The sequence below is a fragment of the Aotus nancymaae genome, unplaced genomic scaffold (assembly GCF_030222135.1).
Source record: "Aotus nancymaae isolate 86718 unplaced genomic scaffold, 86718_ANA_hifiasm-v0.15.2.pri h1tg000006l, whole genome shotgun sequence".
Lineage (NCBI taxonomy): Eukaryota > Metazoa > Chordata > Mammalia > Primates > Aotidae > Aotus > Aotus nancymaae.
Window position 1 is genome coordinate 23,728,711 of NW_026988417.1, and position 14,103 is coordinate 23,742,813.

At 35.3% G+C, this 14,103-nt stretch overlaps 1 protein-coding gene across 1 annotated transcript in view; it reads right to left on the bottom strand.

The window, feature by feature from the left end:
- Positions 1-4,865: 4,865 nt before the first annotated feature.
- Positions 4,866-14,103, bottom strand: part of DHX15 (DEAH-box helicase 15) — a 55,326-nt gene continuing 46,088 nt past the window's right edge. The window contains exons 12-14 of the mRNA XM_012472402.2: positions 9,801-9,991; positions 7,638-7,807; positions 4,866-6,093 (exon numbers count right to left, since the gene is read on the bottom strand). Of these exons, the coding sequence (XP_012327825.1) occupies positions 5,976-6,093; positions 7,638-7,807; positions 9,801-9,991 (479 nt within the window). The 3' untranslated portion in view covers positions 4,866-5,975. The remainder of the gene's footprint in view (positions 6,094-7,637; positions 7,808-9,800; positions 9,992-14,103) is intronic.

Genomic DNA, 14,103 nt, shown 5'->3' on the forward strand with positions numbered 1-14,103 from the left:
ACAATTCTTTACATAAATTGCAAATCTATGAGCTGAAAGGAAGATGCCTCTCAGCGAAGTCTTCATGTTTATTATTGAGTGTAGAATGCTACTAACCAGAAACCACAGAACAAGACATACAGAAAATCCACTGGTTCTTGATGAGTTTATGGGTATATCTGCCATGCAAATCTAAACATACTGAATGCATTAAACTCTAAGTAATGACCTTTAATCATTTACCCCACCTGATGATTCTTTTAACGGACAAGATCTTAAAGACTTTACCACTTTTCTACATCTCTGCTATACCCATCATCAACCAGGAGTAGCGTTCCACTTCAGTTCTCTGGCTAGCATGAATTCATCATCGAAATCATACGATCTTATGTCCATGATCTAAGGCATCTCTGATGATCTCTTGCTTTCTCACAATCAAACCACTTTCATAGTTACACACATTACTCCCTCTTTTAAGCCTTAACAGATTAACAGATACATTCTTCTGTGCCAAAATAAGAGGCTAAATTTGAGTTGAAGTCCCTTGTAACTTTCCCTTCTACCTTCATCCTGGTCTGTGAAAATCTCTTTATTTTCAAGGCTAACATCACTAAGTTTGACCTAAACTCCAGTTCAACAGTGGCCATTATCCCAGCCTCTCTTGTGACACAAATTACAGGTTTTGCTTACAATGTAAAGGTAGTCTCTTAACTTGAAGTTTCTCTCCTCTTGGTCTCAATACTGCCCCTGAAACTGTGTTAAAAGTAGTCTTTGCAAGCATTTCCCACTTCAAAACCCTTTCTTACCCAACAATGCCTACAGGATGGGCAGGTAGACTAAATGAAGGCATGCAAGGGGTTCTGGCAACTGAAGAATACATGCCTACCTTGCAAAGCAGCCGATTATAGTGTGTCAGGAGAAACTTCAGGTAGGCCCGCCCTTGCCAGACTTATGAATATTTCAAAAACTTTATGTGGATCTATTTGTACAGAAAGGTGCTCTATTTCTTTGAAACACTCCATGAGGATCACATGAGGGCAGGTTGCATCTGGCCCTTTTGACTACCTGCTTGTATCCTCTACTTTAAACCTACATAAGCTGGCTAAAGACCAAACTACCAATTCCCATAGCTTTCAGGATTCACAGTTACCATCTACCACACACCTCTCTGCAGTATGAAACTATACTATCTAAATAAACGATTTTACTTTCTGGCTGCTCCTTCACCCCTCCCACTCTCTTACTGGAGGTTCTGTGCTTGTAATCTCTATCATTTTTTTCTCTCTCAGCAGCAACTAGGATCTCAAACTGATCTGCAGCCTAGATTCATGACTGGCATCCCAAGCTATACATCTTATATATCCTACATGAGCTATCTCTGATCACTCTTTTGCTTTATAACATCACTTCCTCTCTGCCCCTTTCATTCTGATTCTTCTGTTCTGGTTCAATCTCATTACCTGGGTTATTGTGTAGTATTTTTTCTAAATGACTTCACTGAATCCTCTTCCGGCAACCTATCCTCTATATTGAACTCGGATGCACACCTAGCCTAACCTTCAAGTTCCTCCACAACTCAACCCCAACCTAAATTCATAGTCTCCTCTATCTTTATATAAATAGATCATGCTCCATTCAAACCAGACTGCTCTTTGCTGTCCTCTTAGCATACCACCAAAACGGACCCTGACCAAAAAGCACAAACCATTAAACAATTTTAAGAAAACAAACAAAAACCAAATATTGGACTGCATCAATATTTTAAAGAGTTCTACTCTTCAAAGAAACTCTTATGGAAATGACAGTATAAGCTAACAGGTTAGAGAAACATTTGCAAAACACATCATCTCATAAAGAAGTTAGATATGGTATGCACAAATAACACTTAAACTCAACAATCAAGCAAATTATAAAAAGGGCAGAAGTTATGACCAGTCACTTCATCTAAGAGATATAAATGGCAAATATGGACAGGAAAAGATATTCCACACCATTACTGATTAGTCATTAGAGAAATGCAAACTGAAACCATAAGGTACAACCATACACCTACTAAAATGACCAAAGTTCAAAATACAATAGATAATTATGAAATGCTGGCAAGGATACAGGGCAATCAAAACACCTATATGCTGATGGCAGAGGAGCAAAATGATACAGCATTTTGAAAAACTAGTAGTTTCTCACAAAAGGTTAACATACATTTATCACAACCAAGCAACCTTTATTCCTAGTTATTTACCTAATAGAAAAAACTATCCATGCCCATATAAAAATTTATATGCAAATAGCTTCAAAATAGCCAAAAGCTAGAAAAAGCTGACTTTCAAACAACTGGAAAACGCATAAATATGGTATACTACTCAGCAATAAAGAACTCACTGATATACGTCAAATAGATGACTCTTGAGAGGATTATGCCAAATGAGAGAATCCAGACACAAAACACTACACATAGTATGATCCCAAGTTGCCAAACACTTGAAATATGAGGAAGGGTATTAGCTACAGAGAGACACAGGGAGCTTTCTGGGGTGATAAAAATGTTCTGTACTGATTGTGGTGACAATTACACAACTGCAAACAGTCTTCAAACTTTACCAAACTATAGATATAAAAGGTATAGTTCATGTTAATTATACCTCAATAAAGCAGAACTTTAAAAACTGTGTCTGAACCATGACTCTTGCTCTGAAATGCTGTTAATCATTTAAGAAATCCTTATAGCCCATTTATTAGGGACTAAGAAAAATGCCCAGATCCAGAAAACAACCCCATCACGTTCTCTAGTATTAAAAGAAATGGCAACATTCAAATTAATGTTTATATACAAGTATTTACTAAATCTGTCAATGTCATTTTTAAACGTTAACGATGATAAAAACTGCATTTGACATGTGTAGGTTTCTTATTACAAGAATTCTGAGACTGTTAGAAAACATTTATAATTAAGATATTTCTATCCTGCCTTTAATTTTTAAAAATGTCATTAATGAGCTCTGGATACATTTGAACATGTGGGGTGAAGTATCCAAAGATTAACATGACCCAAGGTCTGTGAAGGTCTCTTCTCAGCCCTGAACCACAAAGATTAAAATTCTCAAGTAATAATTAGGTACCTTAAATTTATATTAAGATTAATATGAACCAAAAGTATGCTGTGGTTGTTTGAAAGGTTAATGTAATCTGAAGCTGCAGTAACAGAAGTGATGGTGGGCCTGGTCCTCTGGGAAATAGCAAGTTCAACTGTGGTCTATCCAGCTTAGACCATAGTACTGACTGCAATCCAGAGAACACTTGGCAGAGGTCAACCAGGAAATGTGCAGGGTATCTAGAAACCATGTTAAAGAGGAAAGTTGAGGGGGAAAAAAACAGGTTATTCAGCCTAAATTAAGAATAAGGGAAGATGACAGTTAACTCCAAATATCTAAATGGCCATTGAGTAACAGAACAAACTGCCTTATTTAACTATGTTCCAGGAGAGAAAATTAGAACCAGATAGCAGTTACACAGAAAGAGCTTCAGTTTAGCATTTCTAAGAGCTAGTAGGCAGCCTTCAAAGGCAATGAATTATTTTTCTTAATGTTTCTGGTTACGGAAGATAGCCATTAAAATTACTTCTAAGTGTATGGGAGTACCTTATAAACCTAAAATTCTAGAACTAAGTCATATGCCATACAAAAAACGTGAGTATAGAGTACTTTTGGATTCTGGCTAAACTGGTTTATTGTAGGACATCTTTTATCATGTCCCACTTCTCACGAGTTGTGCTAAATTTCCTGAACACTTGCAGCGTCAATGGTTCTATTTGCTGATGGCCTTCTTTCCTTATACCATATTCACAACAAGCAGTTCACCTATTCCAAGTTGAGATATGGAAGGTGACCTCTTCAGGTAATCTCCAAAAAACTTCTAAAGATTATTGGAGGGAATTAAAAAATTTAATTTTCTTGTTCTATAGTACAAGTAAATTATTTGATAGTCATAACTGTATGTGAACAAAGGAAACAACTTTGGTGTTCAGCTGCCAAATCTGTAAGATAAGGAGGTTGAGAGAAGACCATTTTTAAAAGCCACAACTTTGTCAATAACATCAATGCTAAGCATCTTCAGCTTTGGTCAGATGTAGCCAGCCTAGAACAATTGGAGATGGTGGGGGATAGACATCATGATAAAAGCTCAGCTTGCTCTTTCTACGTGGCCACTCTCAATGCACATCCATTATTCCTAGAAGCTCTGCCAAATACCAAACTGTGTTCTAGATATCTGAAACTCTTAACACTTAGCAGTTTCTCTGTAAGAAAACCTAATGGTCTAACTTCACATTTTACACAGCCCAAGATTAAATAATGCATTACACCACACCGAGACCTACTTAAAGTTGGATGCTCAGATTATAAAAATACACAACAAACTACACTTGCAGCTTCAATTAACAGGCAACATATTCCTCTGGTACAAGCTGCCATTTTCAGTGAGAACAGTCTGACCAAGTGCTTAGACTTTTTCAACATAACTTTAAGAGATTCTGGCAGACAATGTTGCCAGTGCTTAATGTTGCATGAATATCTAACTAATATTTAAATGTAACCTCAAGTATTATTCCACCATGTAAATTATTCCATGAGAACAAAATGAGGCACTTGTACAAGGCACATTACCTTTTTCAAGCCACTAGGCATCATTCCGTAAAACCCACCTACACTAAAAAGTATACTAGTAGTTTCAAAAAGTTAACTTGCCCAACTCCCTAAGTCACATGCTAGAAAAAGTTATCAAGTATATTTAAATGCCAGACACAAACCTATACATTTCCTTTAACATTCAAAATCTTTCAAAGGGAGAAGGGGAAGAAGAGGGAAGTCCAGACATTAATGAGTACAGTATTTAGTCTCCACATGAAAATAAATGATTTATTAAAGAATTTTTTTATGGGCCACAAAAAACACCTCAATTTTCATTCCAAAATGAAAGTGGACAAGTTTTCAACTTGTCTACTGTCTGTATAGAAAATGGAAGGTCAAATGTACATTTTAACACACTATACAAATTATTTCATATACTGCATAAAACTTCTATCACTAAGAATTTTGTAAAATGGACTGAGATCTAAAATATAATTCCCTCTTACCTGATACTAATAAACATGTTTGAGGGGCTACAGTCCTAAAAATGCTTATCTAAGTATAATAAAAACACCTGACCAAAACGTAGTTAAGATGATAAATTATGAGCCTTATGAAAGGAACTCTACGAAAGACAGAGTGCTCTCTTTTCATTATTCTGTCTTTTGGGGTCCAATTTCAAATGATCACTATACACACTTTACCCCATTTAGATGGATCACATCCTGATTAACAAAGCACTAAGCCATGCTCTTAGAAATACTGCTTTAACAGCTACTTTTCCTAAGGAGTATTCCTTGTGGAAAGACACTAAATATGCAGTAATAGTATAATTATAATAATAAAAAAGCTCCACACTTGAAAAGAAAAACAGCTATACTTAAGAGACCAGAACAAAGATACCAAAGGGCTTTGGCCAAAATTAGTATAAATAGACTTTATTGAAGTCAGTGCCTCTGTACTGAGACAGAAGATTGTGTCTACATAAGCACAAGTTGTAACATTTCACAACTTCTAAAAGGAATGTCAACAATTACAACGATCATGCATACCATGGTCGATAATCACATTTTAGAAGCATTTTCAACCATTTCTAAAGAAATGCTTATAACATTGTTATATATAGAACTACTTTCAATAAACTGCAAAACATTGATCGACTTTTCCAGTATGAGCTACAGTGTCAACACAAAAGGGAGGCATAAATGTTTAATTTATGAAATCAGAATGGAATATTTACTGTAAAGAAAAATTAAAAAGCTTTCAAATAAAGGCCATTATCGAACCAACGTGAAGAGCACAACTTGAACTTTTGAGTTCATTCATCTTTTAAAGCTGTCCTCTGAATAGCTTCAGTTCCAAGCACTGAATTCAGTACTGTGAATATTCCTTGGATTGAAGTTTGGCAATGATGCGGTCCAACTGTCTCTTTGCTTCACACTGTGGAAAATTGCTCATGTCATAATATTGAGGGGCAATTTTCACCAACCTGTTTAGAAAGGGGGGAAAATTACTAAATTAACATTTAATTAAAGTTCTGGAGTTGTTAACAGGATAGACATTATTCATTAATATACAGAAGCAAGGCAAATCTATGAATTCAAGTCTCATAAAAATACAAATAACTAATCCTTACAAATAGCACTTTTAGAAATGTGTTAAGTATTTTATTTAGTAATATGTAAATTTTCTGATGTTGGACTTACCATAAACTTAAAAAAAAGAACCTCAGGATACATTAATGTAAAGACAACATATAAAGTTACTGATTTCTTTACTCTGACACACTATCTTAACTTGCCTCTCCAAGGATACAGTAATAAGACAGATTCTGTGTAGAGAACATCATGGTATTCAAATGATTGGATCTTCTCATTTTCAATGTTTTAATAACTATAAATATAACTCTATACCCCCAAAATACACTTGACTGAAATATTTTATAAAGTTTAGCTATGCAATTATTTTCTCAACAAAGCATTTAAGATAAAATGGTAATGTTCTACACAGTTTGTCAAAAGTCCCAAATCTGTGTAAGAAAGCAGCCGTACAATATAAAGCAGTGACAGCACCTAGAATAAGTGCCTTCAGTCCCACTACTCTTGGCCAACATTTCCTATCACAGGTTACAGAATAGATTCTGGCATAAATAAATAAATAAACAAACAAACAAACAAACATGTGGGGGTTATTTTGCTAAAATAAAACAATCCGTTCTGATTACATTTTGTAAAAGCTAATATGTTAAGACACAAAGAGCTATTATTTTTATGCCTGCACAATACCTAAATATATAAATAATAAATAGTTGAGAGCTAATTGTAATAGGACAAATAAAATGTTAAAAAAAAGTTGACTTCTGCAAACAAGAAACAGTACTGACTTGAGATAATCACAATAGCAAGAGAATGGCTCCAAAAAAACTCTAAAATTTTTTTTAAAAAAACCTTTTTAAAAAATATTTTTAAGAGACAGGGTCTCACTCTGTCATCCAGCCTAGAATACAACGGCATGATCACAGCTCACTGCAACTTTAAACTCCTGGGCTGAAGCAATCCTCCTGCCTCAGCCTCCCCAGTAGCTGGACTATAGGTGTGCAGCACCACCAGGCCCAGCTAATTTTTGTACACATCTATATATATTTTTGTAGAGATGGGATCTTGCTATATTGTACAGGCTGGTCTTGAGCTCCTGGCTTCAAGTGATCCTCCTACCCTGGCCTCCCCAAGTCCTGGGATTATAGGCGTGAGCCACCATGCCTGGCCCCTAAAGAAACTTTTCATGCTCTTCAAATGTAACTTTACATTTGGCTTCAAATCTTGTCCATAAATATCAACAATTCCACTGTCCACTTATCAAAGGAAGGGTATGAAAGATTAACAATACATCCAGTCAATTCCCTCATACCTACACACTGAAATATATATCCTTAACGAGTGAACGCAAGGCCATGACTCTAGTCATGACCAACTGTCAGGTTCCATTTTGAGCAAAATATTAACAAAAAACTATTAGAACAAAAGGTGTACTTACCATTCTGGCTTGATATCTGTACATGTCCGGATGTAATTCTTTGTTGTTAGAACAAACTCATTATAAAGCACCCATTCAGGTTTGTGGTCAAGAACAGTAGAGGGATGCAACTGAACCACCTGGTTATCTTTCACAGTTAAGTAATGCCCTGTTCGTTCCAAATGTGCCACCTGAAACCAAAATCCAACATATCATTAATACAATGATTCTGATGTGCTAGTTGTAAAGCTACCTATATAATTAGGAAAGGCAAGTCTACCTTTTACTTTTCATTCTATAACTATACTTATTTATCACTGCCTGATAAAAGCAGAAATAAACAAACTGCTGCCTGTGGGTCAAATCCAACTCATAGCCTCTATTTGTAAGGTCTCTGAATTCAAAATAATTTATACATCTTTAAAAAATAAGAAAAAAAATATGAAAAACATTTTGTGAAGCATGAAGAGCATGTAAAATTCAAACTTCAGGGTCCATAAGGAAAGTTTTATTAGAACACATGCATGCCCATTTGTCTATAGCTGCTATCATGCTCCAAGGGCAGGCAGTGTCGGGTAGTTTTGACAGGGATCTCATGGGTCCACAGAGCCCAACATTTACTATCTGATCTTTCCTGCCTTAGATCATCTAGAGCAGGCTCTTCAGCACAGGGTGCCATCCATAAGTACATAAACAATTACCAGAAAATGCATGTCTAAGGTAGAAAACTAAAGCTGGGTGTGGTGGCTCATGCCTGTAATCCCAGCACTTTGGGAAGCTGAGGCAGGCGGATCACCTGAGGTCAAGAGTTCAAGACCAGCCTGGCCAACGTGGTGAAACCTCATCTCTACTAAAAATACAAAAATTAGTTGGGTTTGGTGGCGGATGCCTGTAATCCCAGCTACTAGGCAGGCTGAGGCAGGAAAATCACCTGAACCTGGGAAGTTCAGTGAGCTGATATGAAGTCACTGTACTCCAGCCTGGGTAGCAGAGTGAGACCCTGCCTCCTCGATACTACTGCACCCCTTTCCCCCCAAAAGAAAAGAACATGTCAAAAAGAAGCTAGTACATATAAAATACATATTAAGAATATAGTTAAGAGTTTCAAAAAAGAAATGTTCACGCCTATTATTCACCAAACTCTAATAAGCCTAAGGTATTATATAATAAGATGCCACAATAAATATTCTTACTGTTACTTAGATTCAAATACAGACATCTCATCAATCTCCTTTGATTTTTGACTCTGAAACTGAGTGTCTTTAGGCTCATATTCTAGCTACTGAGCCCATCTGGCCTTAAGGTAAGCCACATCTTCCTTAACAGATATAGCCAAAGAGAGAATGAACAAACAAGAAAGAAACAGAAGAGACCTATCCCAAGTCAAATGATGAACTATTTGTTTTCAATTTTATCATCACAAAATTTTCTAGTGTTTTTCTCAAAGTTTCTCTTATCTTTTAAACACCTTAAAATAATTGTTTGCAGTATCTACTTGACAATTTTTACTTCTGTTATTATAGCTGTTAATACAGCACACTTAAAATAAATAAAACTTTTAAATTATGTTTCATCTTTATTGCTTAACTCAACAGACATTTTTGGCGTTTGCAGTATGTCACGGTCTTGGTCATAATTATCAATTTTCACTCTGTAGAGGACTGTAAATGAAATCCATGTATTTGATTATTTTAATTTGGAGATGCTTAGTTTCTAAAGACTAAAGCCAACTGTATGTACTTTTGGATCCTCTCAGACAATTGCTTCCTTTTAGTTCTGTTATGACAATGTATTTCCAATTAAGACCTAGATTCAGAGAAACTTTAATGCACTGATCAATATTCACATTCCAGAAAAAACACATGCCTAATCTCATCTGAAAGTAGCCAAAGTTTCCATTTTGTATAACAAAGGCTCTATTAGTGAAATAATTCTAAAACAGATTGCTGTATAACTAGACTACTACCTTAGCCATTTAGTGCATTAACTTGTTACTCATTAAATACTTAAAATTTCTTAGTATATTAATTCATTCAAAGAAATTGGATGTAACAACATTTAAGATTAATTTTTATGAGCATGCATAAACTCACTTTTGCTTTTGAGTGGATTCAAAGGACTGTAATAGAAATCAAACAGTGTCATGTGAATATTCAATTATTCATTCCTGTATTATCTACATACCTGCATAAAATACCCAGTAACCAAAGCTTTTCTTATATTAATATAATAGTCCCTGCTTGTAAAGTCAGTACTTCGACGAGGCAAATTAAATCTGTCCATAATTCGAGATAGCTGCTGGCGTACATTGTCTGCGGACATCAGGGACCTGTAGTTAATGAAGTTGTCATAACACCACTGAACCGATTCATGATCTAAAAGGTGGAAGGCAGGGAGAAAAGAGGGGACCATGAATCATCCACACAGGAATATTTTCTAATTAAAAAAAAATTGTTATGAAGAATAAGCTAAATAAACCAGAAAGGAGATTTACCCACATCTTTTTTAAATGAACTGCAATATTACCAACTTTCTCAAAACTCTGTAGTGTGATTCAACATCAGAAACAGTAACAAGGCTTTTGGATTTGGATGCCAAAACAATGATTTCGAGTTAACTGTTGTTACTGAATTACTTTGCCCACTAACAGCTACCTAGTTGTTTCCAAAAGGTGGTCTATTAGATAAGAGAAGGCTGGGAGAATTTGGTAAAAGTCATGGCCTGTTTAGCCAGGTGCGGTGGCTCATGCCTGTAATTTCAGCACTTTGGGAAGCTGAGGCAGGTGGATCACCTGAGGTTGGGAGTTCAAGACCAGCCTGACCAACACGGAGAAACCCTGTCTCTACTGAAAATACAAAATTAGCCAGGTGTGGTGGTGCATGCCTGTAATCCCAGCAACTTGGGAGGCTGAGGCAGGAGAATTGCTTGAACCCAGGAGGCAAAGGTTGCGGTGAGCCGAGATTGCACACTGTACTTCTGCCTGGGCAACCAGGGTGAAACTCTGTCTCAAAAAAAAAAAAAAAAGTCATGGCCTGTTCATTTTCAAAGAAACTAAAGCTTTAGATTAAGATAACAAATACAAAAGTTATAAAAATGAACTTCAAACAACTGTTGTGAATTGTTCTTTATGTCTGAGCTAGAGCACCCCAAACCTAAAGAGGCCAAAGTTTCATTGCAACACACATGCCTCTCAGCAATTTATGAACAAGGTTTGAAACAGAGGGAAGTTTACAAGGATGCCTGAAATCTCTACTCATGTTTAATAAACAAGACCAAAGTCTAAGCACTTCAAGTAATTTCACTACATGTATTATCAAAAGGGTAGTATTTCTCCACTGATGAATCCCTGATAAGCGTCCAACTAGGATAGTGTTGCTCACTTAAAGAACTTAACCTATAGTATCATGAAAAAAAATTTTACAGTGACACCTTTTAAGTGCCAAAGATAGTCACGGCAAACAACTGCATTATTTGTTTCAGAGGACCTTTGATATATAAAACTAAGATGGTTATTGCGAAATGGGAGAGAGAAAACAAAAATTTAAACTGTTGATCCTTCTTTTGCTACTGTGATGTATGCTCATCTTCTGCATATTCTTTTCTCTTTGGTTCTAGGATTCTACCAGTTACAGTGCATAACTTTGCCTTAATGTTTTTTAGACACATAACAAATACATAAGTAAATGTTTTCCATTAGAAAATGCATCCCCATTTCAGAAATAAGAGTGGGTGGGATGGGGGTAGGAAACAGATCTTTGAATTTAAGAATACAATAACATATTAGAACACCCATTAATTAACCGATCTGAATGAGAAATAAAAGGTACCCCTCTGAAGCTACTGACATTTAAACCAAAGCACTGAGTATCTTTGGGAGATAAAACAGCACACTTTAGAGGTAATTTTGCTTATGCTGATGCTCTGTAACAAGTTAAAAGGCAGGAAAATTCCCAAGCTGGACAATAAAAAGGCAATTTTTGAAAGGGCTGTTGATTTGCAGACTATGGTTTGAAATGTAGCTTTTTTGTGTGGTTCTCAATTTTTAGAACTCATGTACTACAGATGAAAAAATGGCAACTCTAAGTTATCTGATAAGAACAAATGAGTAATAACTAACATCTGATGGTTCTACTGTATTTCTAAACTTGTGGGAAATGATCTGATAATGAGAAAGGTAAATCTAAAACTGAGAACATTTTGTTAATGTAATTCTAGCTGTTTATCTCTCACCAATACAGTAAACCACCGCTAAGATCTAAATTAGACAAACTATTTGTCTAATTTTTAGAGAGAAATCTCCCCTCCCCAGACAGATTAAGGTATTATAACTTAAATCTAGTTTTGCATTTCAAAGGGTTATTTACATAAATAATATAAGACATTTTAATCAACATGACATTTTAGCATCACTATGTAAGTAACTTTTATCTCTAATGTAAAGCATCTTGACCAGTATCAGAAACATGTTTTCAGATATACTTACTGTTTCAATTAATAACATACAATTATTTAAAAAGCACTAGTAAAAATATTTCAAATATTTTCACATCCATATATATGGATATAAGATATCAAAATAATAACGTGTGGGGATGTGGCAAAGTTTTTTGCTTTTTTTTTTTTTTTTGTAAAGAGCTCCCCTTATTTGAAAAAGGTAGCAATCAGTGATTAAAGGCTAAATCCTCACCTTTGACTAATGGGGACAGTTCTACCAAGTCATCACACTGCAAACCCCTAAAAACCACCAATGACTACCCATCACTCTGGCAATGAGAGCTCATGGTACCTCTCACTAATAATGAATTCTTGGGCAAACAGCAGACTTGAACTTTTCCATCTCTTGTTTATAGACCACTTGCAGCCTGAGAACCATCATTTGTACTTGTCTATTTTTCTGTTTTATTAGTTGTATTTTGATGTATTTATCAGAAGTAGATCACACATCTAGTCAGTGGGTAACACCATTCTAACTTATTACGTTGCCTCTGACTGTGAATCTGTTCCTTCTCAAGGTCTTCCCTCTTACAGCAGTTACCATGGTCTTTTAATAGGTTATGTTTCGCATACAAGAGGAATATGGTAGATTTTTTGAGTAAATCTAACCAGGGATCAGTCTTTAACACTAGGTAATACCAGTATTTGGATACAAGAAAGATTAAATAAATGTTCTGAAGTAAACCACGTGCTGGTCTTCAGCCTTTTGTTTCTTAACCACATTTCCCTTAATTCCTGTATTTGCCTCAAGTTTTTTAAGCAGGGCAGAGAAGGGCTCCATTCTTTTTCTCTCTGCTAGTCATCAATTCTATTCAACTCATATCAGGGTTCTTGAGTAAGAAACAGACGTAAAGCAAGTTAGATACTAGTTCTGGTGCATACACTGGCCCTCTAGCACTTCTGGACCCCAAGACAAATAAATTCACCATCACCCCTATAGAGATGTGCCAAAGTCAACAGGCTCCATTTTCACAGTACAAATGAGATTTTTATTAGATAATAAAAATGAGTTACAAATAAAACCAGACGTACAAAATTGGAATGTCAACTTTATAAATTAGGAAACCAAATTCTCATGAGAAGAAACCACAAACTTAGCGACTGGGAATTCCACATTTTTGGTACAGGGTGATGATGTAGGACTATCAGTTAAAAAACAAAAAACTCTTGTCAGATCCGGTTGCATTCCATTTCTATTTTTCTCCTTTAAATTTATTAAGTCTTCCTCTCAATTTCTGTAAATAGTACATTCCAACAATAGCAGCTAGCAATAACTTCATTGTTATTATGTTTCTTTAAAAGTCACTGCCAAATTTTTTCAGGTCACTAAATATTCTCTGATAACATGATTTAAAGCTAAGGCAATTACTTCGTATGTCTACAGCACAACTCACAATTTTTCTAGCAGTGGGCATTTAGGCAGCCAATTTTTTCAACCATCATAATTAATTCTGGGATGAAATTCTTAATCAAATCAGGGTCCACAGAACACCAAAAGATAACTTTCTAAATTATTTCTGGGTTAAAGAGTATAAAGTTGCTAAAGTTCCTGGTAACATAAAATCTACTTTTCATAAAGACCACAACAAATCCCATTCCCATACAACTAAGGAATATTTTTAATATTTGCAAATTTTACAGGTGAGAAAATGGTAATGTATTTCATTATCAATAAAAATGCATTTCTTGGGCTAACAGTAGATCTGAACTTTTCCATATCATGTTTACAGACCACTTGTAGCCTGAGAACCATCATTCATACTTATCCATTTTTTCTATTAGTCTTATTTTGGTGTAAAAAGTTCTGTATTAGTAAAAATGTTACAGTAATGATTGTAAAAGCACTATAAAACTATTCTTAAAAATGTAAAATGCATAAAAGTAAAAGTATATAAAAACTTGTATGTTAGTGGTAAATGTCATGTAAGTCTTTCATTTTCATCACTGTATTTTTCAGTTTTTCTACAATTGGTGCTTTATCCAGATTATAAGG